The sequence below is a fragment of the Mustelus asterias genome, chromosome 22, assembly GCF_964213995.1.
Source record: "Mustelus asterias chromosome 22, sMusAst1.hap1.1, whole genome shotgun sequence".
Classification (NCBI taxonomy): domain Eukaryota; kingdom Metazoa; phylum Chordata; class Chondrichthyes; order Carcharhiniformes; family Triakidae; genus Mustelus; species Mustelus asterias.
The window spans coordinates 62,523,888-62,549,176 of NC_135822.1; the positions used below are offsets into that span (position 1 = coordinate 62,523,888).

Sequence of the window (25,289 nt, forward strand, 5' to 3'; positions counted from 1 at the left end):
AATCTACTGATGGCCACGAAACCATTGTCGATTGTCGGAAAAACCCATCTGGGTCACTAATGTCCTTTAGGGAAGGAAATCTGCCGTCCTTACCCGGTCTGGCCTACATGTGACTCCAGAGCCACAGCAATGTGGTTGACTCTCAACTGCCCTCTGAACAAGGGCAACTGGGGATGGGCAATAAATGCTGGCCAGCCAGCGACACCCATGTTCCACGAATGAATAAAAACGTCTAAAAATCTACTTCCTTCTTAAACATATTCAGTGATTTGGCCTCCACAGCTTTCTGTGGGAGAGAATTCTACAATTTCAACACCCTCTGGGTGAAGAAGTTTCACCTCAACTCAGATCTAAATGGCCTACCTGTATCCTGAGACTGTAACCCATTGTTCCAGGGCCCCCAACCAGAGGATAAAACATTCATACATCAAATCTGTCCAGCCCTGTCAGAATGTTAAATATTTCAATTCGATCCCCACTCATTCTTCTACATTCCAGTGAATACAAGCCCAATCGACCTGACCTCTCATATGACAGCCATCCCAGCAATCAGTCTGGTGAATCTTTGCTGCACTCCCGCTATGGCCACTATAGGGGCGGCAAGGTGGCACAGTGGTTAGCACTACTGCCTCTCAGCGTCAGGGACCCGCGTTCGATTCCCGGCTTGGGTCACTGTCTGTGCGGAGTCTGCACGTTCTCCCCGTGTCTGTGTGGGTTTCCTCCGGGTGCTCCAGTTTCCTCCCACGCTCCAAAAGAAGTGCTGGTTTGGTGCATTGGCCATGCTAAATTCTCCCTCAGTGTCCAAAGATGTGCAGGTGAGGTGGATTTGCCGTGGTAAATTGCCCCTTAGTGTCCCAAGATGTGTAGGTTATGGGGGACTAGTGGGGTAATAAGTGGAGTTAGGTGGTAAGCCTGGGTAAGAAGTGGTGCAGACTCTGAGGGCCGAATGACCTTCTGTACTGGAGGGATTCCATGTTTCTATGACCATAAGAGCATAAAACATAGGAACAGAATTAGGCCACTCAGCCCATCGAGTCTGCTCCGCCATTCAATCGTGGCTGATATTTTTCTCATCCCGATTCTCCTGCCTTTTACCCATAACCCCTGATCCCCTTATCAATCAAGAACCTATCTATCCCTGTCTCAAAGACACTCAATGACCTGGCCTCCACAGCCTTCTGCGGCAAAGAGTTCCACAGATTCACCACTCTCTGGCTGAAGAAATTCTTCCTCATCTCAGTTTTAAAGGATAGTCCCTTTAGCCTGAGGTTGTGCCCTCTGGTTCCAGTTTTTCCTCCGAGTGGAAACATCCTCTCGTTTGCCAATGATTTTGAATCCACGGCTTCCAGTTATCATCCCACTGGCCAGAGTGTTTCCCCATGTTGAAAACCTCCATTAGGTTGTCTTCCCCAGTTGAACAGAAAACAAGCCTGACTTTTCCCAACCTCTTTTCATTCATGAAGACCCTCACCCCTGGTGACATTCCCTGGGAAATATGCCCCTACATCTTTGACATCATTTCTAAAAAGTAACGTCCAGAATTGTCCACAATTCTCCAGCTGAGGCCAAATGAGTGATTTATAAATTTCCAGCATAATTGCTTTATATAGAATCCCTACAGGCCAGAAGGAGGCTATTTGGCCCATCCAGCACCAACTGTCCCAAAGAGCATCTTACCCAGTCTCTTTTCCCATAACCCCACATATTTACCCTGCTAATGCCCCTGACCCACACATTTTTGCCCAGTAAGAGGCAATTTAGCATGGCCAATCCACCAAACCCGCACCTCTTTGGGCTGTGGGAGGAAACCAGAGCACCCGGAGGAAACCCACGCAGACACGGGGAGAACTCCCCACAGCCAGTCACCCGAGGCCGGAATCAAACCCAGGGTCCCTAGCGCTGTGAGGCAGCAGTGCTAACCACTGTGCCAGCATGCTGCCCCACTAATCTTCGAGCCACACATCATGGACGTGAAGGGGCAATTTGCCACAACCAATCCACTTAGCCCGCAAGTCTTTGGAATCATAGAACGCCAACAGTACATAAGGAGGTCATTCTCTAGTTACCAACCCAAGAAACCAATAATATTATTCATCGCCGTGTTGGCTTGCCCGGTGTACAAGAACAACGAGGTGTCTCAGCTCATTCACACATCCAGCCATCTATGGAAAAGAGAAGCATTCGTTTCCCCAGCCATGATGCAGATATGTGAATAAGACCCAAATGCATTACTTTGTAATAAACACTCCGTGCCAAAGGAGAGAGGAGGACACATGACATTCCTGCCACCCCCATAAGAACCGATGGCCACACAAAAGGTTTCTATGAAGATCATGTCCCTTCAAGTGGAATGCACTGCACCACAATAAACAAACACTCTGTTCCACCCGGAGTTCAGAGTGTTGCTGGACTGACTATTTATATCCAGTTGCTTTTGAACATAATGTATGGCAAGAAAATTATAGCATTGTGTTGTGGTTTACAGTTTCCCCACCCAGACGACCTTGGTCCTGGGGGAGGCTGGTGCTGATTAACCACCTCAGGACCGTTACAAAACGCTCTCATTCCACCCAGAAATGTTGCTGCTTCATTTCCGACTACCACTCCCATCTCTGTCCTGAAGCAGTCGACTCCTTGGAAGCCACAGTCCAGTACTCACCATACAACTACTGCACTGCACAAGGAGGCCATTTGGCCCATTGAGGCTGAACCAATTCTCCGACAGGCCCACCCCCCGGCCCACCCCCCGCAACATCACGCATTTACCCCACTCATCTCCCCAAGCCGCATGAAGGAGCAATTCACCATGGCCAATCCACTAAGCTGCACGTCTTTAGAATCCCGACAGTACAGAAGTAGGCCACTCAGCTTATCGAGCCTGCACCAACAATTCCACCAAGTCTGATCCCTGTAATCCCGTGTATTTACTCTGCTAATCCCCCTGACACTACGGGGCAATTTATCATGGCCAATCAATCTAACCTGCACATCTTTGGAATCATAGAATCCCGACAGTACAGAAGGAGGTTATTCAACCCATCAAGCCTGCACCAACAACAATTCCACCCAGGCCCTATCCCTGTTATGTCATTTATTTATCCACTAATCCCCCTCACACTAAGGGGCAATTTAGCATGGCCAACCAACCTGACCTACACGTCTTTGAACTGTGGGAGGAAACCGGAGCACCCGGGGGGGGGAAACCCAGGCAGATATGGGAAGAACGTACAAGCTCCACACAGACAGTGATCCGAGGCTGGAATTGAACCCGGATCCCTGGTGTTGAGGGAACAGCGATAACCACTGTGCCACCATGCCACACCCTTCACTGTCAGACTGAACTCGCGACCGATCAGGAGACTTCAGAAGCCATCTCAGATGATCCAGTTGTGATCCTGGTCCTGGCATTTCCAACTATTTTCGGAACCAGAGTTGATTTTCTTTTTGTTACTCCCTGCTCCAGCTCAGAAATGGATATTCAAGCATCAGGTCAACTATCCCACTGTTTCCTGTGGCACCGAACAACCCGGCAATGAACCCACCTATCAGTTCCTTTATAACTCAACTCCAACAAACTTAAACCATCTGCAAAACCCAAACATATTTCAAATTACAAGCAAAATGTTCACATCAAGGCAAAAACAGATCGAAAATGCTCTCCAAAGCTCTGTCATTGATCAAAGAAGAGAGTCCGGATCATAGAACCCAACAGAGCTGAAGGAGGCCATTCGGCCCATCGAGTCTGCACCGACCACAATCCCACCCAGGCCCTATCCCTGTAACTCCACATATTTACCCTGCTAATCCCCCTGACACTCGGGTCAATTTTTCCCCTGGCCAATCAACCTAACCTACACACCTTTGGATAGTTGAAGAATATCCACTTTAGAGCATAATTTATATATTTTTTAAAACACCAATGGTTTTGGAATCGGTATTTTCGATTTGTGATTTGAAAAGATACCGTTCTGGAGTGGAACTGGCCTAATTTTTCCCTCGTTGTTCTGCCCGTACCCTCAAACCAGCAGCATGGCTGGGCAGTGTTTGAGCAAGTTCCCAGGAGCTGGAAGAGGACCAAGAAAAATCCCCACCTCTTCGAACACCAACTCCACTAGCCCTCGCCATTCCCTCCCTCTCTCCAATAGACAAGACCAACCCTCCAACCCTAGCCATTCCCTTCCTCTCTCCAATAGACAAGACCAACCCTCCATCCCTCACCATTCTCTTCCTCTCCAACAGGCAAGATGTGGAGATGCCGGCATTGGACTGGGGTGGGCACAATAAGGAGTCTCACAACACCAGGTTAAAGTCCAACAGGTTTATTTGGAATCACGAGCTTTCGCAGCGCTGCTCCTTCATCAGGTGAGTGGAGTGATGAGCCTCTAGCTCAAGATGGAAGACAAGACAAGATAGAAAGATGGAGCAGAGCAGATGGTTAGAAAAGGCTCTCAGACTGGACCAGTGAAGGGCAGCCTACAGCCCGGGAGCCACATGCTGGGTTCTGAGTGCAATCAACGAGACAGTGTGTTGACCGCTGCCCCCATGCAGGGTTGCCACGTTCCACTGATTTCCGTTCATGTAGTTTGTGTTTCCTACTGGTATGACTGAAGTGATTGACATGTAAAGCAAGGTGCGTGCGGATTGCTCCCAACATCGACTGCGAGAGCCGGGCGCTGCCTCTGTGTCCAAAATGTGAATATTTCTTTTACTTTCACCCTTTGAAGTTGATGACACTTCCATTAACGTACCAATGATTAAGCATTTTCTAGAACTCATTATGAAATACTCGGTGTGCTCGAGACATACCGAATCTTTATTCATGGGGTCAGGGTCAGTGAATCATAGAAACCCTACAGTGCAGAAGGAGGCCATTCGGCCCATCGAGTCTGCACCAACCACAATCCCACCCAGGCCCTATGCCCGTAATCCCTCATTTACCCCACTAATCCCTCAAACCTCTGCACCCCGGGACACTAAGGGGCAATTTAGCATGGCCAATGCACCTAACCTACACATCTTTGGACCCATTTCAATGCTGTGACCCACTGAGATGAAGGAAGGCCACTTGTCCAGCCCACTTACTAGCCTAGGTTTCCCGTCACTGTGCTGGTGGCTCAGTCTGTGTTCTGTTGACCCCCAACCAGAGATTTAGTTTTATAAATTGCCAACTACCGTCTGAATAATTTAAATATTCCATTCACCGTACTGTTCTGTCACTATATATTCCAGTAGCTTGGAAAGGAGCTGTAATCACTTCATTATGAAAGGGTGAGGCAGTCACAAATCCACTAATAGCCAGGAGCATAGGATCTAAAAGCTCACTTCCTCCATCCACCACAGCATTCTACAGTTTTTTTTTTCACTCCCATTTCACTTTCTGGCCTCAACTGACATTAAGTTCGGACCATGAACAACGGTGTTGCTGGGGCAGACGCTTCTCCTCAGAATAGTGCTTCTCCAAGAGGTGACACTGCCCCTTTAATTATACTCATCAACTCAGCGAACAATCTAAAATAGGCAGGGGAGACGTGGGGAGGAACAATGCACTGAAAACAGCTGGCTGTGTGTTCATCAAAACAGGAACAAGAAACAGAGGGGAAATGAGTGTCCTCAAATACAGATGTCACAGGAGCAGAGTATGTTTCTGGAATATCTCATATTTGCAGCCACAAGACTTTTGAATGGACCTACCACGTATTAAGTTGATCTCTCTCTACACCCTAGCTATGACTGTAACACTACACTCTGCACCCTCTCCTTTCCTTCTCCTCTATGTACGCTATGTTTCGTCTGTACAGCGCACAAGAAACAATACTTCTCAATGTATCCTGATATAATCAACATATTCCAATACCGCAAGAAACTACAAAAGGTTATTAATGTATCCCAATCCATCACGCAAACCAGCCTCCCATCCATTGGCTCTGTCTACACTTCCCGCTGCCTTGGAAAAGCAGCCAGCATAATCAAGGTTCCCCACGCACCCCGGACATTCTCTCTTCCGCCTTCTTCCGTTGGGAAAAACAAAAGTCTGAGATCACGTAACAACCCGACTCGAGAACAGCTTCTTCCCTGCTGCCATCAGACTTTTGAATGGACCGACCTTACATTAAGTTGATCTCTCTCTACACCCTAGCTATGACTGTAACACTACACTCTGCACCCTCTCCTTTCCTTCTCTAGATACGGTATGCTTTGTCTGTTTAGCACGCTAGTAATACGTTTCACTGTCTCCCAACACATGTGACAATAATAAATCAAATCAATGGTTACAGACAACTTGAAATTCTGAGCTCTCCTATTTTCTCCATTTGCATCAAAGTGGAGAAAAACTGGACGAGGAAAGTAAATGTAACGTTAACCGTTATTATAAAGGGATTGCCACAATAAGTCGAACCACAATTGTACAATGTTTTATTGGGACCATAACTAGTGTACTGCCTGTATAATTGGTCTCCTTGCCAAAGGAAGAAAACATTTCCCTGAGGAGGGCAAAGGTAAAGTTGCCAGCATCCCAGATGGCCATAGGCTGTGACTGGTGGGATTTAACCTGAGGCTCTCCACACCTCAGGTGAAGGGGCAAGGTTGAGAAGGCGGAATGTTCATGAACAACCTCAGCAGGCACGGGAATTGAACCCACGCTGTTGGTGTCACTCTGCATCACAAACCGGCTGTCCAGCCAACTGACTTAAACCAACTCCCAATATTTGCCTTGGGAGGGACTGCAATAAACGTTCACTAGATTCATTTCCCAGATGGCCAACGATCAGGAACTGAGTAAACTAGGGTCGGTGTTCCCTGGAGGAGTTTATAAGGTGATCTCATTGAAACATAAAATTCCTCCAGGGTGGTATGACTTCCCTGGACGCAGAGTCCAGAGTTTGGGGTCTCGGAATAAGGGGTCAACCATCTGAAACCAAAGAAACTTGCTCACTGAAAATGGTTGGGGATCTTTGAAATTCTTTACTGCAAAGAGATATACATGCTCAGTCACTGGAGTGTATTCAAGTCAGGGATCAAAAGAAGGGAATCGAAGGATTTGGGGATAGTTTGGGTGGGTGTACGTGAGGTAATAATTCAGTTATAATCTCAGCGAATGACAGCACGGCTTGAGGAGCTGAATGGTCGATTCCATCCCTATTATATTCTGGTCCGAAAGCAGGGGTAGGGTTGAGTGGGTGTCGACAGCACTCTGCTACCTGGTCATTCTGTGTAGCGAGTGTCACATGTCCATTAGATCATTTGGGAGGTGGGACATACATCTAATCGTGTCCTATCCCATTACACTTTTACCAGCAGAGATGACTGCACTCTCTTTGTCAGGTTGCCCCCACCTCCAGATGAGATCCGCTAACTCGGACAGAGCTGAGATCATAGAATCTAGGATGCTACCGGGATTTGATGGTTTGAGTTATAAGGAGAGGCTGGATAGACTGGGACATTTTTCTCTGGAGAGTAGGAGGCTGAGAAGTGATCTTATAGAGGTCTATAAAATAATGAGGGGCATAGGTCAGATAGATAGTCAATATCTTTTCCCAAAGGTAGGGGAGTCTAAAACTAGAGGGCATAGGTTTAAGGTGAGAGGGGAGAGATACAAAAGTGTCCAGAGGGGCAGTTTTTTCACACAGAGGGTGGTGAGTGTCTGGAACAAGCTGCCAGAGGTAGTAGTAGAGGCGGGTACAATTTTATCTTTTAAAAAGCATTTAGACAGTTACATGGGTACGATGGGTATAGAGGGATATGGGCCAAATGCGGGCAATTGGGATTAGCTTAGGGGTTTTAACAAAGAAAGGGCGGCATGGACAAGTTGGGCCGAAGGGCCTGTTTCCATGCTGTAAACCTCTATGACCTCTATGAATCCCGACAGTGCAGAAGGAGGCCATTCGGCCCATCGAGCACCGACCCAGGCCCTATCCCCGTAAATCCATGCATTTACCCTAGCTAGTCCCCCTGACACTAAGGGTCAATTTCGCATGGCCAATCCAGCTAACCCGCACATCTTTGGAGCGTGGGACGAACCCGAAACACCCGGAGGAAATCCACGCAGACATGGGGAGAACGTGCAGACTCCGCACAGACAGTGACCCAAGCTGGGAATCGAACCCGGGTCCCTGGCGCTGTGAGACAGCAGTGCTAGCCACCGTGCCACTCCTGATATTACTGGAATGCTTTTCCTAGTGACACTTCCTGTTCTAGCAACACCATGAAATGAATGATTTGATTGGAGTACACAAATCCAATCATTAAATCATAGAATCCTACAATGCAGACAGAGGCCATTTGGCCCATCGAGTCTGCACCGACCACAATCCCACCCAGGCCCTTTCCCCATAACGCCATGTATTTACCCCGCTAATATCCATGATACGAGGGGGCAATTACCTTGGCCAATCCAGCTAACCTGCACATCACTGGACATTATAGCTCGAGTTACGAGACCATCCCTACCCACAAGACATTTCCTTACACCTGCTGCCTGTGCCTCGCTGCTATTTTCGCTCCGGATTCCTCTGAGAAATAATGACTGCATCTCATTGCTTGGTGACTTTCAACTGCTTGCAAAAAAATTTATAAATGCTGCGTTTGCTTCTCCAAAACAGGAAAATTTAGCCAGTAATTCAGCAACATTTTGCACCTGTGAAAGCATGAACACGCAGCATGTCTGGGCAGAGAATGGCACAACAGCTACTAACACAAGTCCAGTCTGCGAGCTGACCATCATTTCACCGTCTGAAGCTGCTCCCTGCACTAGTCATCCCGGCAGTCCAAGCTCCAACAGCGTGGATTCAAACCCCCACTCCAGAGACCTGAGCACACTATTAAATCTGACACTTCACTGTGACACTGTGGGGCGTGCTACACGGCCGAGGGGCATGGCTATGAAACCATAGAAACATCGAACCTAGGAGCAGGAGTAGGCCATTTGGCCCTTCGAGCCTGCTCCACCATTCATTTTGATCATGGCTTATTATCAAATTCAATATCCTGATCCCCCTCCTTCCCCCATATCCCTTTAGCCCCAAGAGCTATATCTAATTTCTTCTTGAAAATCACACAATGTTTTGGCCTCAACTACATTCTGTGGTAGTGAATTCCACACATTCACCATCCTCTGGGTGAAAAAATTTCTCCACATCTCAATTCTAAAAAGTTTACCCCTTATGTGTTAGCGTTTATTAACAGGGGGTTGGAATTTAAGAGCCGTGGGGTTATGCAGCAACTGTACAGGACCTTGGTGAGACCACATTTGGAATATTGTGTGCAGTTCTGGTCACCTCACTATAAGAAGGATGTGGAAGTGCTGGAAAGAGTGCAGAGGAGATTTACCAGGATGCTGCCTGGTTTGGAGGGTAGGTCTTATGAGGAAAGGTTGAGGGAGCTTGGGCTTTTCTCTTTAGAGCGGAGGAGGATGAGAGGCGACTTAATAGAGGTTTATAAGATGATGAGGGGGATAGATAGAGTGGACGTTCAGAGACTATTTCCTTGGGTAGATTTCCTCAGAGAGTGATTGGGGTGTGGAATGGACTGCCTGCTGTGATAGTGGAGTCGGACACTTTAGGAACTTTCAAGCGGTTATTGGATAGGCACATGGAGCACACCAGAATGATAGGGAGTGGGATAGCTTGATCTTGGTTTCGGACCAAGCTCGGCACAACATCGAGGGCCAAAGGGCCTGTACTGTGCTGTACTGTTCTATGTTCTATCTTCAAACTATGACCCCTAGTTCTGGACTCCCATATCATTGGGAACATTCTTTCTGAATCTACCCTGTCTCACCCTGTTAGAATTTTATACGTTTCTATAAGATCCCCTCTCGCTCTTCTAAACTCCAGTGAATATAATCCTAACCGACTTAGTCTCTCCTCATACAACAGACCTGCCATCCCAGGAATCAGCCTGGTAAACCTTCGCTGTATACCCTCTATCACAAGGACATCCTTCCTCAGATCAGGAAACCAGGTCCTATCAGTTAACTGGAAAGGATCCCATGCCAGGATTCAAATAACAAGGGGGTTCTCCCTGATGCCTTTGTCAGTAATTATACCAGAGTCAGATAATCGCTACTTTGCAAGTTCCCGACAGACTCCCGATGCCTATGGAATTGTACTCAGGATACATGGATGTGGTGCATCATCCTGATGTTGAGGGAGCGGGTCGGTAATTAATGACATTGCTGGCTCTGAAAGAGTTAGCTCTCACTTGGCCCTTCCTTCCTGCTGAGATCATTCCCTGACCTTCCATTCGGTCTCCTCCTCAGGGGCCAGGCTGAAACAAGACAAGACTGGACATAACAGAGTCCAGCCTGATTTCAAACACATGGAATGATATAATGATGCAGCAGACCAACGTTCCCATTGTGTCCAGTGCTGGATTACTCAGATCGGGACTGTCCACCCATCAGATCCAAAAAATGGGATCAGGAGCAAAAAGTGTCCAGCGCTTAGTGTTGGTCAGGAATGGGAAAGGGGTTTGGGATCTTGTGTGTATCTCTGAGTATGAACATACATCTGCAGCACACCTCTTCCCCACTGCACCTATTAAAAACCTATTCTCACATGTAATTCTGAATAGGGCGGCACAGTGGTTAGCACTGCTGCCTCACAGCGCCAGGGACCCGGGTTCGATTCCCGGCCTCGGGTCACCGTCTGTGTGGAGTTTGCATGTTCTCCCCGCGTCTGTGTGGGTTTCCTCCGGGTGCTCCGGTTTCCTCCCACCCTCCAAAGACATGTGGCTCAGCTTGATTGGCCATGCTAAATTGACCCTTAGTGTCAGGGGGATTAGCAGGGTAATGGGGTTACGGGAAGAGGGCCTGGGTGGGATTGTGGTCGGTGCAGACCCGATGGGCCGAATGGCCTCCTTCTGCACTGTAGGGATTCTATGATTCTATAATTCTGAATCTTGGACAAAGGTAGCCAGTTTGGAGACTGAATCCTGCCGACAGGATCCTTGTGATGTGACGGAGCTGAAGGTAGGACCAGGATTTAGCACAACAGCAGGAAAGACTCAGAATCATGCAGTGCAGAAGAGGCCCTTTGGCCCATCGAATCTGCACTGACACACCAGAAACACCTCAACTCCCACCTCATCCGATTGACCAGCACTTGGCAAGTCATAATATTCAAGGCCAAGTGCTCATCCAGATACTTTTTAAAGGATGTGAGGCAATCAGCTTCTACCAACCTCCCAGGCAGCACATCCCAGACCACCACCACCCTCCGGATGAAAAGGGTTTTCCTCATATCCCCCCTAAACCTCCTGCCCCTCATCTTGAACTTGTGCCCCCTCGTGACTGGCCCTTCAACTCAGGGGAACAGCATTTTAACGTGAATGGATGTATTCAAGTCCTGACTCATCTATCCTTTAGTTAATAACATCTCTGAAATTGTAACATCAAGTACAAAGGCTTTGACTCATCTAAAAAGTAGCAATCACCAGCAGCTGATGTCCCCTCCATCTCCCTAAACCCCCTGGGATTAGCTCAGAAAGAAGTTCTTCATTTCAAAACATCACCATAAATAGGACCAGGATATTTAGCCTTTCAATAACCCCCACAATCTCCATATCCCTGATATCCAGCAGATGCAAAATCTATACATCTCCGTCTTGAAGACACCCAATGACTGAGCATCCACAACCCTTTGGAGGGAGAGAATTCCAGAGATTGGTAACCCTTTCAGTGAAGGCATGTCTCCTCATCTCAGTCCTCAACAGCATCCGAGACCGTGTCCCATGTTCTCAGCTTCCAAGTCAGGCAAAACCTCCTTCCAGCATTTAGCCTGTCAGCCTGCCCCCTCAACAATTTTCTACATCTAAGTGAAATCAACTCTCGTTCTTCTAAACTGGAGGGAATATAGCTATCGGTTCTCATGAGGCAAACCCCTTCACGAGGAATCAGTCTTGTCAACCTTGGCTGCACTCTCTCTAAGTCAAGCATGTCCTTCCTTTGATAAGGAGGCCAAAACTGTAGCCAATATTCATGGTGTGGTCTCGCCAAGGTATAACTGCAGTCAGACTTCTTCACACTCGCCAACAAATCATTGCCTTCCAAATTATTGCCTATGTAACCAATGATAACACTGGATCTGTTATAATGTAACCAATGACAACATGCTGTGAGGGTCAGCTGACCAGGCAGACAATGTAACCAATGGCAAAATGATGTGGTGGTCAACTAACCCAGTATAAATAAAAAGCAGATGGGAATTGTGGGGAGCTTGTCTGGCCCAAGGTGTAGGCCCAAGTGTTGGAGTAATGAAATTTCTTTGTTAAACCTTTTTCTTTGATTTACTTTCTGAAGTATCCCTACTGCCGGATGAACATGCTATAGCTGAGAGTTAACTCACCCAATTTCCTCTGAGTCGCTAGTCAACCACAAATATTCTGCTTCTCCACTTGTCCGACTAAAGTAGACAACTTCAAGCTTCTTCACATTAGATCCCAGATTCTGGCCCATCGACTTGCTCTGTTTATATCCTCCTCTCAGTTTTACCTTCTCACCTCAACTTGAATAAGTACGACTTGGTCCCTCATTCAAATCATCAATGTAGATGTCAAGGAGCCAAGGCCCAAGTCCAGATCATCAGACCTCACCAGTTACCTCCTGCTATCCTGAAAACCACTCATTTTCACTCCGTTAACCCATCCTCAATCCAAGTCAACAAATCACCCCAATCTCAGGCCTAACTCTGTGTGATTGCCTTGTGTGACAGCTCATCATAGAATCCATACAGTGCAGAAGGAGGCCATTCAGCCCATTGAGTCTGCACAGACCACAATCCCATCCAGGCCCTATCTAAGAACAAAGAACAATACAGCACAAGAACAGGCCCTTTGGCCCTCCAAAGGGCCACCACCCCTTGCATTTATCCTAGCTAGTCCCCCTGACACTAAGGGGCAATTTAGCATGGGCAATCCACCTAACCCACACATCTTTAGACTGTGGGAGGAAACCAGAGCACCCGGAGGAAACCCACGCAGACACGGGGAGAACGTGCAGACTCCGCACAGACAGTGACCCAAGCCAGGAATCAAACCAGGGTCCCTGGTGCTGTGAGGCAGCAGTGCCAACCACTGTGCCACCATGCCGCCCCGAATGCTTTGTGGAAATCTGGATATCTCCAACCAGAGAGTGTAGCACAAACATAAAAACCTGATCTCAACATGTGAAGCAAGTTGCCAGCACTGAAAACACGTCATTCAGCAACCAAACGCAACACTAATCTTGGCTGAGTACAAGTGTGACAAGGAAACAGGTACACGCCATCCTGGTTCCTGTTCAATCATCACAATCCAATAAGCTCTGTGCAAAGCTCCAGGTCGATCTTTTTTTTTTGCAAACAAGGTTCTGAACATCATTTGGAGAAAAGAAAATGCACTTTTCCCCCCCAAAAAAATATGTGCATCATTAATCCTGAATATTCCCGTCAGTTCAGCCTTCCTGAGTAATGATCAGTAATGATCCGCTGAGAAACACGCTTGTGTTAGAATTGAAAGCATCAGTGGGTGATTCGCCTTCCAATTGACAAGTAACCGTTTGGGCAACCGTGAAATACTGGTCATGACCGCAGAGAGAGAGAGAGATGGTCATTCCTGTGCCCACTGGAAGAGGGGATCCAATACATCCACCTTGATTTCAGCATCTTACTCGCCACTGAACGCAAACGGGTTAAACTACAAGCACATCGCAGCCAATAGCAGCTGGCAATCTGTCAAGTTATCTCAGAATAACATCAATTTCTCTCTCCTCCCCACCTCCACGGGGGGTGGTGGTGGTTTGCCACTTGTCTCAGTCCCACATGATAGGACCATGCGAGGCTGGTTCATTTGCCTTCCTTACCTGTTCTGTCGGTGCCTGCTTTCTCTGGGCATTTCTCAGGCAGTTCGCCTCCAACAGCCTCTGCTGGCCCTTGGACAGGTGTATCAGCCTCAGGTGTCTCGAAATTCGCCTCGGAATCAGAACTGTAGGGGAGAAGAGGGAGGAGGGGGGAAAAAATGAAGAATTTTTCCCCTTTGGAAATGGACCGTCTCCCTCACTGCACTGACACCCTCCTGGTAATCCAGCCTGTCTCTCTCACACACACACTGATACCTTACAGTCTCACACACACACACCAGCCTTTCTTTAAATCCCTTAAAAAGATAAAACAGCAACTTGCCTGAAGCTTAACCTTTTCTCTTCAGGGTTTGTTTCCTCCTCCTCCTCCTCATTGTCTACAGCTCCTGCCCCTGGTCGAACCACAGACCAGGTCCACTTTGCCCATTGAATTGGAGACAAAATCTGCCACGGATTGAATGCCATTGGAAATAAATAAATGCCTGCGTTGAGTTGGGGTTGCTGCAGTTGCCGCTTCACCCAAAATGGAGGGAAACTCTAAAACAATATTACTTGTGTGTGTGAGTAACTGAATGTTGGGGCTTCTGCTAAAATCGCGGATGTGGTTACATGTGTGAGATCAAGTCAGTTTCCTCCTCTGCCGAGTCCCCAAAGCATGACAGCCAACAGTCTGCAGCTCCTTCAGTAGCTCCCTCCCTCCCAGCCTGCCTGCAACTTCCAGACTGACTACACTCTAAAATATCCTCGCTTCATTCTGCCAAGAAAGTGGAGGGAAAATAAAATACACAGCGGATAAATCTGCTGCCATCCAACTCTCCTCCGCCCAGCCCTCTGAATGGCAAACAAGAATCAGCTGGGTGGATCAGAGTGTGTGATCCGCCCCTTCTCTCAGATTGTACTAACCCTGCTTGGGGGGGGGGGGGAGGAGTGTGGCTGCGAGAGCCAGAGAGAGAGAGAGATCTGTCAGCTACTCCATTATCCTGTCTCCCTTTGTCAGGGCCGATGGTTCAATCCAAAACCTGAAAGCCCCATACTTCCAGCAAACAGCAACTTCATCGCAGCTCTGGATGCAAATAATAAATAATAGTAATAACTTCACTCACAGCTGTGGCAGCAACCCAGACAGCCTCAAAGATGGCTGGTACTGCACTGTGGTGGCGAGGAATACTCAAAACCCGGCACATGATGCTGCAGTTACCCATTCTGAACTTTGCATTGATCAGACCATCGATCCCCACAGTGCAGAGGAGGCCATTCGACCCATTGAGTCTGCACCAACTCTCTCTCGGAGCATCTTACCCCCTCGCTGCCCTATCCACATAACCCATGCATTCACCATGGCTAATACCTAACCTAACCTAGAATCCCTACAGTGCAGAATGAGGCCATTTGGCCCATCAAGTCTGCACTGACCACTGTCCCACCCAGGCCCTATCCCCGTAACCCCACAAATTTACCCTGCTAATCCCCCTGACACTAAGGGGCAATTTTTAGCATGGCCAATCAACCTAATCCGCACATCTTTGAACCTTTGGAGGAAACCGGAGCACCTGGAGGAAACCCACGCAGACACGGGGAGAACGTGCAAAGTCCGCACAGACAGTGACCCAAGCCAGGAATCGAACCCGGGTCCCTGGAGCTGTGAAGCAGCCATGCTAACCACTGTGCCACCGTGCCGCCCATATTAGTATTCTGTCTAAATTACCAGTATACCAGTGAATCATGGAATGGTTACAGTGCAGAAGGAGGCAATTCAGCCCATCATGTCTGTGCTGTCCCTCTGAAGGAGGGCCACTGCAGTCCTGTATCTTGTTCCATTTCAGATAACAATCTCATTCACTTTTGAATGCCTTGATTGAACCTCCTTCAAACCTTTCATTCAGAGAGTGCATTCCAGATCCCAACCACACTATAGTTCAGAAAGCCCACCAACGCCTCTACTTTCTCAGGAGACGAAGGAAATTTGGCATGTTAGCTGCAACTCTCGCCAAATTTTACAGATGCACCATAGAAAGCATTCTTTCTGGTTGTATCACAGCTTGGTATGGCTCCTGCTCTGCCCAAGACCGCAAAGAACTACAAAGGGTTGTGAACGTAGCCCAGTCCACACAAACCAGCCTCCCATCCATTGACTCTGTCAACACTTCCCACTGCCTCGGAAAAGCAGCCAGCATAATCAAGGACCCCACACACCCCGGACATTCTCTCTTCCACCTTCTTCCGTCGGGAAAAAGATACAAAAGTCTGAGGCCACGCACCAACCGACTCAAGAACAGCTTCTTCCCAATTGCCATCGGACTTTTCAACGGACCTACCTCGCATTAAGTTGATTTTTCTCTACACCCTAGCTATGACTGTAACACTACATTCTGCATGCTCTCCTTTCCTTCTCTATGAATGGTATGCTTTGTATAGCGTGCAAGAAACAATACTTTTCATTGTACACTAATACATGCGATAATAATAAATCAAATCAAAATCAAACTTTGCATGAATAAGTTTCTGCTCATATCGCCATTGCTCCTTTTCCCAATGAACTCAAATCTCTGCCCTCTGTTTCTCCATCCAACCATTTCTCCCTATCTACTCTGTCCAGATTTTGTTCACCTCTATTTATCAGATCTATTCATTGTGTATTTTTTTAAAACCGGTAGTTGCTCAATAAAACCCATGAATTACAGGAGGCTATGTATATTTAGCTACTAATTGCTATCCTGTGAACTGTATTGCCATCTGTACAGTTTAAGCCAAGAGATGTTCTTGCAAATGAAATGAATAGTAGGCTTCAGAATCCAAAGTATATTGCCATCAGGGACAATTTTGAGACATGGTCTGAATCCCAATGGAAAGTATAGCTGAGGACTTGGACTTCTGGAGCAGGTTTCTCCGTCCCTGGCACCGCGGGTTCCCCAGCAGCAGATGTGGTGAGCCAGCCAAATGTTTTTTCCTTTATTCATTTGTGGGACATGGGCGTTGCTGGCTGGCCAGCATTTATTGCCCATTCCCAGTTGCCCAAGTTGAGAGTCAACCACACTGCTGCGGCTCTGGAGTCACATGTTGGTCAGACCAGGTAAGGACGGCAGATTTCCTTCCCTAAAGGACACTAGTGAACCAGATGGGTTTTTCCGACAATCGACAATGGTTTCATGGTCATCAGTAGATTCTTAATTCAAGAGTATTTTTATTGTATTCAAATTCCACCATCTGCCGTGGCGGGATTCGAACCCAGGTCCCCAGAACATTAGTTGAGTTTCTGGGTAAATAGTCCTGTGATAATACCACGAGACCATCACCTCCCCTGTTCTGGAAAATTCCAGTTCTGGCTCCAATTTGGAAGCTTTGCAGGATCATCAGACAAAGCTTGACAGGTGACCAAAAACCTGGCCAAAGAGACAACTTTTAAGGAATGTCTTTAAGAGGAGAGCAAGGCTGAGAGACAGAGAGGTTTAGGGAGGGAATTGGAGGCAGGGTCACCAATGGTGGAGCAATTAACATAAGGAAATGTCAGAATGAGAGGAACACTGAGATCCTGTCGGATTTGTGAGCTGGGGAAAGTTACAGAGGCTGGGTCTGTCCGCACAATGCAGGCAATGTCTGGATCCAGTTTGCCTGGTACAATAGGAGTCAATCTTTGTATTTGTCTGCCTCTGCTTTCAGCAGACGCACTTGAACCCTTGCAGCTTTCACTCCTTCAATGACACGACCACAAGCACTCAACGGAAAGGCAGTGGTTTGGTATCTGACCACTGTGTATTGGAGGGAATGAAATTGAAATGGTCGAGAGCTTCAAGTTTTTAGGTGTCCAGATCACCAACAACCTGTCCTGGTCCCTCCATGCCGATGCTATAGTTAAGAAAGCCCACCAACACCTCTACTTTCTCAGGAGGCTAAGGAAATCTGGCATGTCCACTACGACTCTCACCAACCTTTACAGATGCGCCATAGAAAGCATCCTTTCTGGTTGTATCACAGCTTGGTATGGGCTCCTGCTCTGTCCAAGACCGCAAGGAACTACAAAGGGTCGTGAACGAAGCCCAGTGCATCACTCAAACCAGCCTCCCATCCATTCACTCTGTCTATACTTCCCACTGCCTCAGAAAAGCAGCCAGCATAATCAAGGACTTTATGCACCCCAGACATACTCTGTTCCACCTTCTTCTGTTGGGAAAAGGATACAAAAGTCTGAGATCAAGTAACAACGGACTCGAGAACAGCTTCTCCCCTGCTGCCATCAGGTTTTTGAATGGACCTAACTTTGTTAAGTTGATCTTTCTCTACACCCTCGCTATGACAGTAACACAACATTCTGTACCCTTTCCTTTCCTTCTCTATGTACAGTATGCTTTGTCTGTATAGCGCACAAGAAACAATACTTCTCACTGTATACTTATACACGTGACAATAATAAATCAAATCAAATTAAGATCTCGGTCTTCAAACCTTGCCAATGGCACTGGCCACAGGACAACATACTGGGCTTGCAACCGTGACTCCCCCACTGCCACCCCATCCCCCCACCCTACACTCCGAGTCCAGCCAGTTCCCAGGAAAGCAGCAGTGTAATGATCTCAACAAGGCAAAATGAGAGGAATCAGAGTGAGAGGTTGCACTGGGATGGCCTCTCTCAGGCGAACATGAAACTCTCCAAATGCACTCCCAGCACCCCCAGTGGATCCAGTGTGTAATGACCCCAACAAGGCCCATGAGGTTGGCCTCTTGGAGTATGAGCTCCCTGATTGAGGTGATGATTGCCTGCCCAATCAAGGAGCTTCATCTGTGTATAGATTGAGGAGTGTCAGGTCTACTGACACTCTGCACTCTGACTTTGTACCTGAAGAACTCTTAGAAGTGGAATAGAGTTTGTAAATAAAGGGAATCTGGTGAAGGGACACCGGCCTCCGAGGAGTTACTTCAAGCAGAGTGGCTTCTCAGCAAGTCCTCATTTCCCGGGAGTTACACAAGACTCCCTGGCAATTCCGCAGTGGGCGGTCAACGAAACTCACCAACTACCAAGCTCTGCTTGATAATACCCTGACCAAGCCCTTGGGTTTACATTGGAACATGACAGGCAGAGGTAGACTTACAAGCTTTTAACAAGGCCCAGAACTATTTTCCTCACAAAATTCCAGAGATTATTCCAGAATGTGTCAATCCACAATACAGCGTTCAGTGGAGCTCAGTCTGAACTTGCTGCAAAATGGCTGTAAAATGCTTTGAGAGATATGGTAATGGTGGGAGAAAGCAGAGTATAAATGCAAATCTCACTCTCCTAAAATATCATCTGGTTATAAGCAAGATCAGCTGCTTAATTCATTGCACCTACTTTTATGGATATGCTGTCAATCTTTTATTTCCCTCCTTTTTTATCCACCCATCCACCACCTATCAACTCCTGCTCACCCCGCTTGCCCCCACGGTGTCCTACATTCACTGGAGATTTGTTCAGTGGCCAATGTCACTGAATATTGAGGTGATAAGAGAAACAAGAAGCTCAGGAGAGAAGGTATCACATCTTCAATTCTTCTTCACCCTACACAAAGCACCTGTTGGGTGAAAATGTCCCGTGCATAGTTATGAGGAAGCGCATTTGAAACATTTGCAGGGAGTTTCTTTGCGACCTCACCCTGAGTGAGCCTTTTTGATTTGGTTTGTTATTATTACATGTATTGGAGATACAGTGAAAAGTATTGTTTCTTGCGCGCTTTGCAGACAAAACATACCGTTCATAGAGTACATAGGGGAGAAGGAAAGGAGAGGGGGAAGAATGCAGTGTTACAGTCATAGCTAGGGTTTAGAGAAAGATCAACTTAATGTATGGTCGGTCCATTCAAAAGTCTGATGGCAGCAGGGAAGAAGCTGTTCTTGAACCAGTTGGTACGTGACCTCAGACTTTTGTATCTTTTTCCCAACAGAAGAAGGTGGAAGAGAGTATGTCCGTGATGCGTGGGATCCTTGATTATGCTGGCTACTTTTCCGAGGCAGCGGGAGGTGTAGACAGAGTCAATGGATGGAAGGCTGGCTTGTGTAATGGACTGGGCTACATTCACAACCTTTTGTAGTTCCTTGTGGTCTTGGGCAGAGCAGGAGCCATACCAAGCTGTGATACAGCCAGAAAGAATGCTTTCTATGGTGCATCTGGAGAAGTTGGTGAGAGTCGTGGCTGACATGCCAAATTTCCTTCGTCTTCTGAGAAAGTAGAAGCATTGGAGCATTATGGCTTTCGTAAGCTGCCGACCTGACCCAAGATACTCTGGCATTTCAATTCGATTTAGTCACATATTTCTCACAAAATGAATGGCCCTGCTTGCATGATACGGGTCCAGGGGCTGTTTTTAGCCCTGTTGGCCTCAGCGATACATAAAACCCAGCTCTGAACACTGAGATCTGTCAGCATCAGCAACCTGAGCTCTTGAGAAATGAATGGAATTTACACTGTTATCTCTCACCCTAAGGTTCTGTGCTACACACTCCCAATGATTCAGGAAGATGTTAAACTTGGACACTCCTTAACCCATTAGTATCGCATGAAGTGGCAGACGAGAGGAATTTCACACCAAGGTGTTGACAAGTCGACTGGCCTACCCCTGTCCCTACTTCCCATGATCACATTTATATTTTGATTTTGATTGGATTTGATTTATTGTCACGTGTTAGTATCCAGTGAAAAGTATTGTTTCTTGCGCACTATACAGACAAAGCATACCGTTCATAGAGAAGGAAAGGAGAGAGTGCAGAATGTAGTGTTACAGTCATAGTTAGTGTGTAGAAAAGATCAACTTAGTGTGAGATAGGTCCATTCAAAAGTCTGACAGCAGCAGGGAAGAAGCTGTTCTTGAGTCGGTTGGTACGTGACCTCAGACTTTTGTATCCTTTTCCCGACAGAAGAAGGTGGAAGAGAGAATGTCCGGGGTGCGTGGGGTCCTTAATTATGCTGGCTGCTTTTCCAAGGCAGCGGGAAGTATAGACAGAGTCAATGGATGGGAGGCTGGTTATGTGATTGATATGTCAGAGTTGCACCAGTCGTGACTCGGGGCAACACTCTTTGTCTTCTGTGTGAGTTCAAGTCCCACTCCAGACGGTAATCACTCAATTCTGGGCTGATTGAAGGCTCCGGACGGAGTGCTGGAAAATGGGATTAGAATAGATAGGTGCTTGATGCCCAGCGCAGACATGATGGGCTGAAGGGTCTCCTGCTGCCTTGTAAAAGTCTATGGGTGGGATTTTCCAGCCACGCTTGCCTCAAGACCAGAAAATCCCAACCAAGGTCATTGGACCTTTGCATGGTCCTGTCCCGCTCGCTACCATTCCCGTGGCAGGTGGGACAGAACAAATCCACCCTTTGACTCCAGTGCAGCACTGAAGGAGCCCTGCACTGTTGGAGGTGCCGTCTTTCAGATGAGACACTCAACCGAGGCCCAGTCTGCTTGGACGTAAAAGATCCCATGGCATGATTCTGGTCAATATGTATCCCTCAGCCCAAAGCATTCAAAACAGGTTGTCTGATTGTCTGGTCACTGCTGTTTGAGAGCTTGCAGTGTGTAAACCGGCTGCCATGATTCCTATATCCCACTTCGGAAAAACTACTTTGTCTGTGATTTACTGAGGTCATGGAAAGTTTAAAGTTTATTTATTTATTCGTGCCACAAGTGGACTTACGTTAACACTGCAATGAAGTTACTGTGAAAATCCCCGAGTCGCCACACTCTGGCGCCTGTTCGGGTACACTGACGGAGAATTTAGCATGGCCAATGCATCTAACCAGCACAACTTTGGGACTGTGGAAGGAAACCGGAGCACCCGGAGGAAACCCACGCAGACACGGGGAGAACGTGCAAACTCCACACAGACAGTGACCCAAGCCGGGAATCGAACCGGCGCTGTGAGGCAGCAGTGCTAACCACTGTGCCACCGTGCCACTAGATTAATGCAATTCTTAGAGTCATAGAATCATACAGCGCAGAAGAGGCCCTTCAGCCCATCGAGTCTGCATCGGCACACAAGAAACACCTGAACTCCCACCTAATCCCATTTACCAGCATTTGGCCCGTAGCCTTGAATGTTAAGACGTGCCAGGTTTCATTTTACCCTCGATGATCTCGATCCATTGTTGACCCTCCCACAAAGGGACATATTGAGATGAAAGAGCTCACCCTGTGGGGTAAGGGGAAGTGTCCCTCTCCACTGGATTGATGTCTCTGGTCTGGCGTCTTGTCTGATCTCAATCAGGTTGGAATTTGTACACCTTGCTCTAGTCAGGTGGAATTCTAGTCAGGCAACAACACTGAGTGCACCATGTTAAGATACAGCTAACAAGTATTTCATCAGCCCTGCGGATCTCGAACTACACTGCGATGGAAAGGTAACATGACCCAGCCCCATTCCTCAATGGCGATCATTCATTCATCCATTACCAAACACTGAGGTCTCACTTTCACAACCCACAGTCGGTGCAATGACATGATACCCCCAGGCATGACACCGGATAGCAGCAATAACACAGACAAAGCTTGTACACTTTCACCTTCTTCACCTTACGTCGATGCTGCTTCTTTCTCTACTTTCATAGCGTGTATACGCATGGGCACTTCCTGTTGGCATGATATTTAAACATAGAAACACAGAAACTAGAAGCAGGAGGAGGCCATTCGGCCCTTTGAGCCTGCTCCGCCATTTACTTTGATCATGGCTGACCATCGAATTCAATATCCTGATCCCCCCTTCCCCCCCATATCCCTGGATCCCTTTAGCCCCAAGAGCTATATCTAATTTCTTCTTGAAATCACACTTTCCCCACAGTAAATTGCCCTGGCAACCTTTCCCATTCTATTATAGACATTGTGTTAAAATTGCAGGATCTTGGCCCTGTGGAACAAGTTTCTGAATCCACCAATTTTGTCACACTTTTTTTTCATATGTGTTTCTTTGATGGTGGTTCGTGGGTGTTGGGCACTGCTGGCGAGGGAGTTTCCACTTCCATGTTTGACTTCATGCCTTGGGACTCCATGGGATCCAGAGTCGATGTTGAGAACTCCATCCTGACTGTATGCCACTGCGCCGCTCCCTCTGCTGAGTCTGTCCTGTCCATGGGGCAGCAGATGAATCACAGAATCGTTACAGTGCAGAAGGAGGCCATTCAGCCCAATGCATCTGTACCAACTCCCCCAAAGAGCATCCCACCCAAGCCTATCCCCCTAACTCCACGCATTTATCCCGCTAATTCCCCCAACCTACACATCCTGGGACACTAAGGGGCAATTTGGCATGGCCAATTCACCGAAGCTGCACGGTTTTGGATGCAGGGATGGTGATGGTGGTGTCTGGGACATTATCTGGAAAGTACAGTTCGGGGAGTATGACTCTGTCAGGCTGTTGTTTGATTAGCTTATGAGGCAGCTCTCCCAATTTTGGCACAAGCCCCCATTGAATTCAATATCCTGATTTTCCCCCTTCACCCTATATCCCTTAATCTCTTTAACCCCCAACAGCTACATCTAATTTCTTCTTGAAATCACACTTTCCCCATTGCCCTGGCAACCGTTCCCATTCTATTGAAGTCCGGGCCGACAGGGCTGGGTGTTCCATTGTCCTCTCTGGTGCCCATGTGTGTGCATAGAAATGATATTCATCAAATGGTGAGGCAATTGACAAGGAATATATTCAAAATCCCACACATAACACATACGTGTGCTTTATAAACCTGTGTTTTCTGTTCCTTTTCTAAACGTGGATCAATTTTTCATGCATTCTCAACGTATTCTCTTTTCACTTGAGATATTAATTTTTCATTTTTCTGATCACGCATACTTAATGTTGCTGAGCATTTCTGATGTAACAAAATGTGAGTACAATTCATAGAAATCATAGAAACCCTACAGTACAGAAAGAGGCCGTTCGGCCCATCGAGTCTGCACCGACCACAATCCTACCCAGGCCCTACCCCCATATCCCCACATATTTACCCACTAATCCTCTAACCTACACATCTCAGGACACTAAGGGCAATTTAGCATGGCCAATCAACCTAACCCGCACATCGTTGGGCTGTGGGAGGAAACCGGAAACCCATGCAGACACGGGGAGAATGTGTAAACTCCACACAGACAGTGACCCAAGCCGGGATTCAAACCCAGGTCCCTGGAGGTGTGAAGCAGCAGTGCTAACCACTGTGATACCGTGCCGTCCGACGTTGCTGTGTATTTCTAGAGGAGCCTCTGTGATGCTTCATAATTGGAGTCTGGATTTACCTACTTAGGAAGAGCATTCTGGTGGCACAGTGGTTAGCACTGCTGCCTCACAGCGCCAAGAACCCGGGTTCGATTCCCAGCTTGGGTCACTGTCTGTGTGGAGTTTGCACGTTCTCCACGTCTCTGTGTGGGTTTCCGCCGGGTGCTCCGGATTCCTCCCACAGTCCAAAGATGTGCGGGTTAGGTTGATTGGCCATGCTAAAATTGCCCCTTAGTGTCATGAGATGGCTAGGTGAGAGGGATTAGCGGGTAAATGTGTAGGGATATGGGGGTAGGGCCTGGGTGGGATTGTGGTCAGTGCAGACTCGATGGGCCAAATGGCCTCTTTCTGCACTGTAGGGTTTCTATGATTTTATGATTCTATGCTCCAGTTTTCTCCCACAGTCCAAAAAGATGTGCTGGTTAGGTGCATTGGCCGTGCTAAATTCTCCCTCAGTGTACCCGAACAGGCGCCGGAGTGTAGCGACTGGGGAATTTTCACAGTAACTTCATTGCAGTGTTAATGCAAGTCTACTTGATTCGGCCTTGAGTGACTGTCTGTGCGGAGTCTGCACGTTCTCCCCATGTCTGCGTGGGTTTCCTCCGGGTGCTCTGTTTCCTCCCACACTCCAAAGAAGTGCGGGTTAGGTGGATTGGCCGTGCTAAATTGCACCTTAGTGTGCCAAAATGTGTAGGTTAGAGGGATTGGCCATGACAAATGTGTGGCATTACGGGGATAGGGTGGGGGGGCGGGGGGATGGTACTGAGTGGGATGCTCTTTCAGAGAGTCAGTGCAGGCTCAACAGGCCAAATGGCCTCCATCTGCACCGTTGCGATTCAATGGTATTACTATTTCTTTTACTATATCTTTTTGATTATATACATAAATTGGAACACTAGCCAATACTCCGCTGCTTGTATCCTCGCCCTGCGCACAGTCCCATTCACCCGCCATCCCTTTGTTCCCTGGTACATACTGACCCCTGACTAAGCTGTGCCTCAATGTTAAAACGACCTTCCTTCTTTTCAAATTCCTCCCCTCCCAATCCCTGTTCGCTCTTCCAGCCCGACAACCCTCCCAAGTCTCAGCGCTCCTCCAACTCTGGACTTCTGTGCAGTCCCGATTATAATGGTTCCACCATTGGCAGTCGTGCTAACAGCTGCTTGGGCCCTGAGCTTTGGAATTTTATCCTCTCACCCCACCCATCCCCCTAGGCACTTGAAACCTCTCC

General features: G+C 47.6%; 1 protein-coding gene across 3 annotated transcripts in view; it reads right to left on the bottom strand.

The window, feature by feature from the left end:
• The window catches only part of tacc1 (transforming, acidic coiled-coil containing protein 1), a 155,090-nt gene that overhangs the window by 101,552 nt on the left and 28,249 nt on the right, over nt 1-25,289 (bottom strand). For 2 of the 3 annotated variants that reach the window (XM_078239388.1, XM_078239386.1), the window contains exons 1-2: nt 14,157-14,646; nt 13,838-13,959 (exon numbers count right to left, since the gene is read on the bottom strand). The exons of the other annotated variant lie outside the window; for it this stretch is intronic. In XM_078239388.1, the coding sequence (XP_078095514.1) occupies nt 13,838-13,959; nt 14,157-14,299 (265 nt within the window). In that variant the 5' untranslated portion in view covers nt 14,300-14,646. Of the gene's footprint in view, nt 1-13,837; nt 13,960-14,156; nt 14,647-25,289 lie in introns of those variants that run through there. 3 annotated transcript variants of the gene reach the window in all.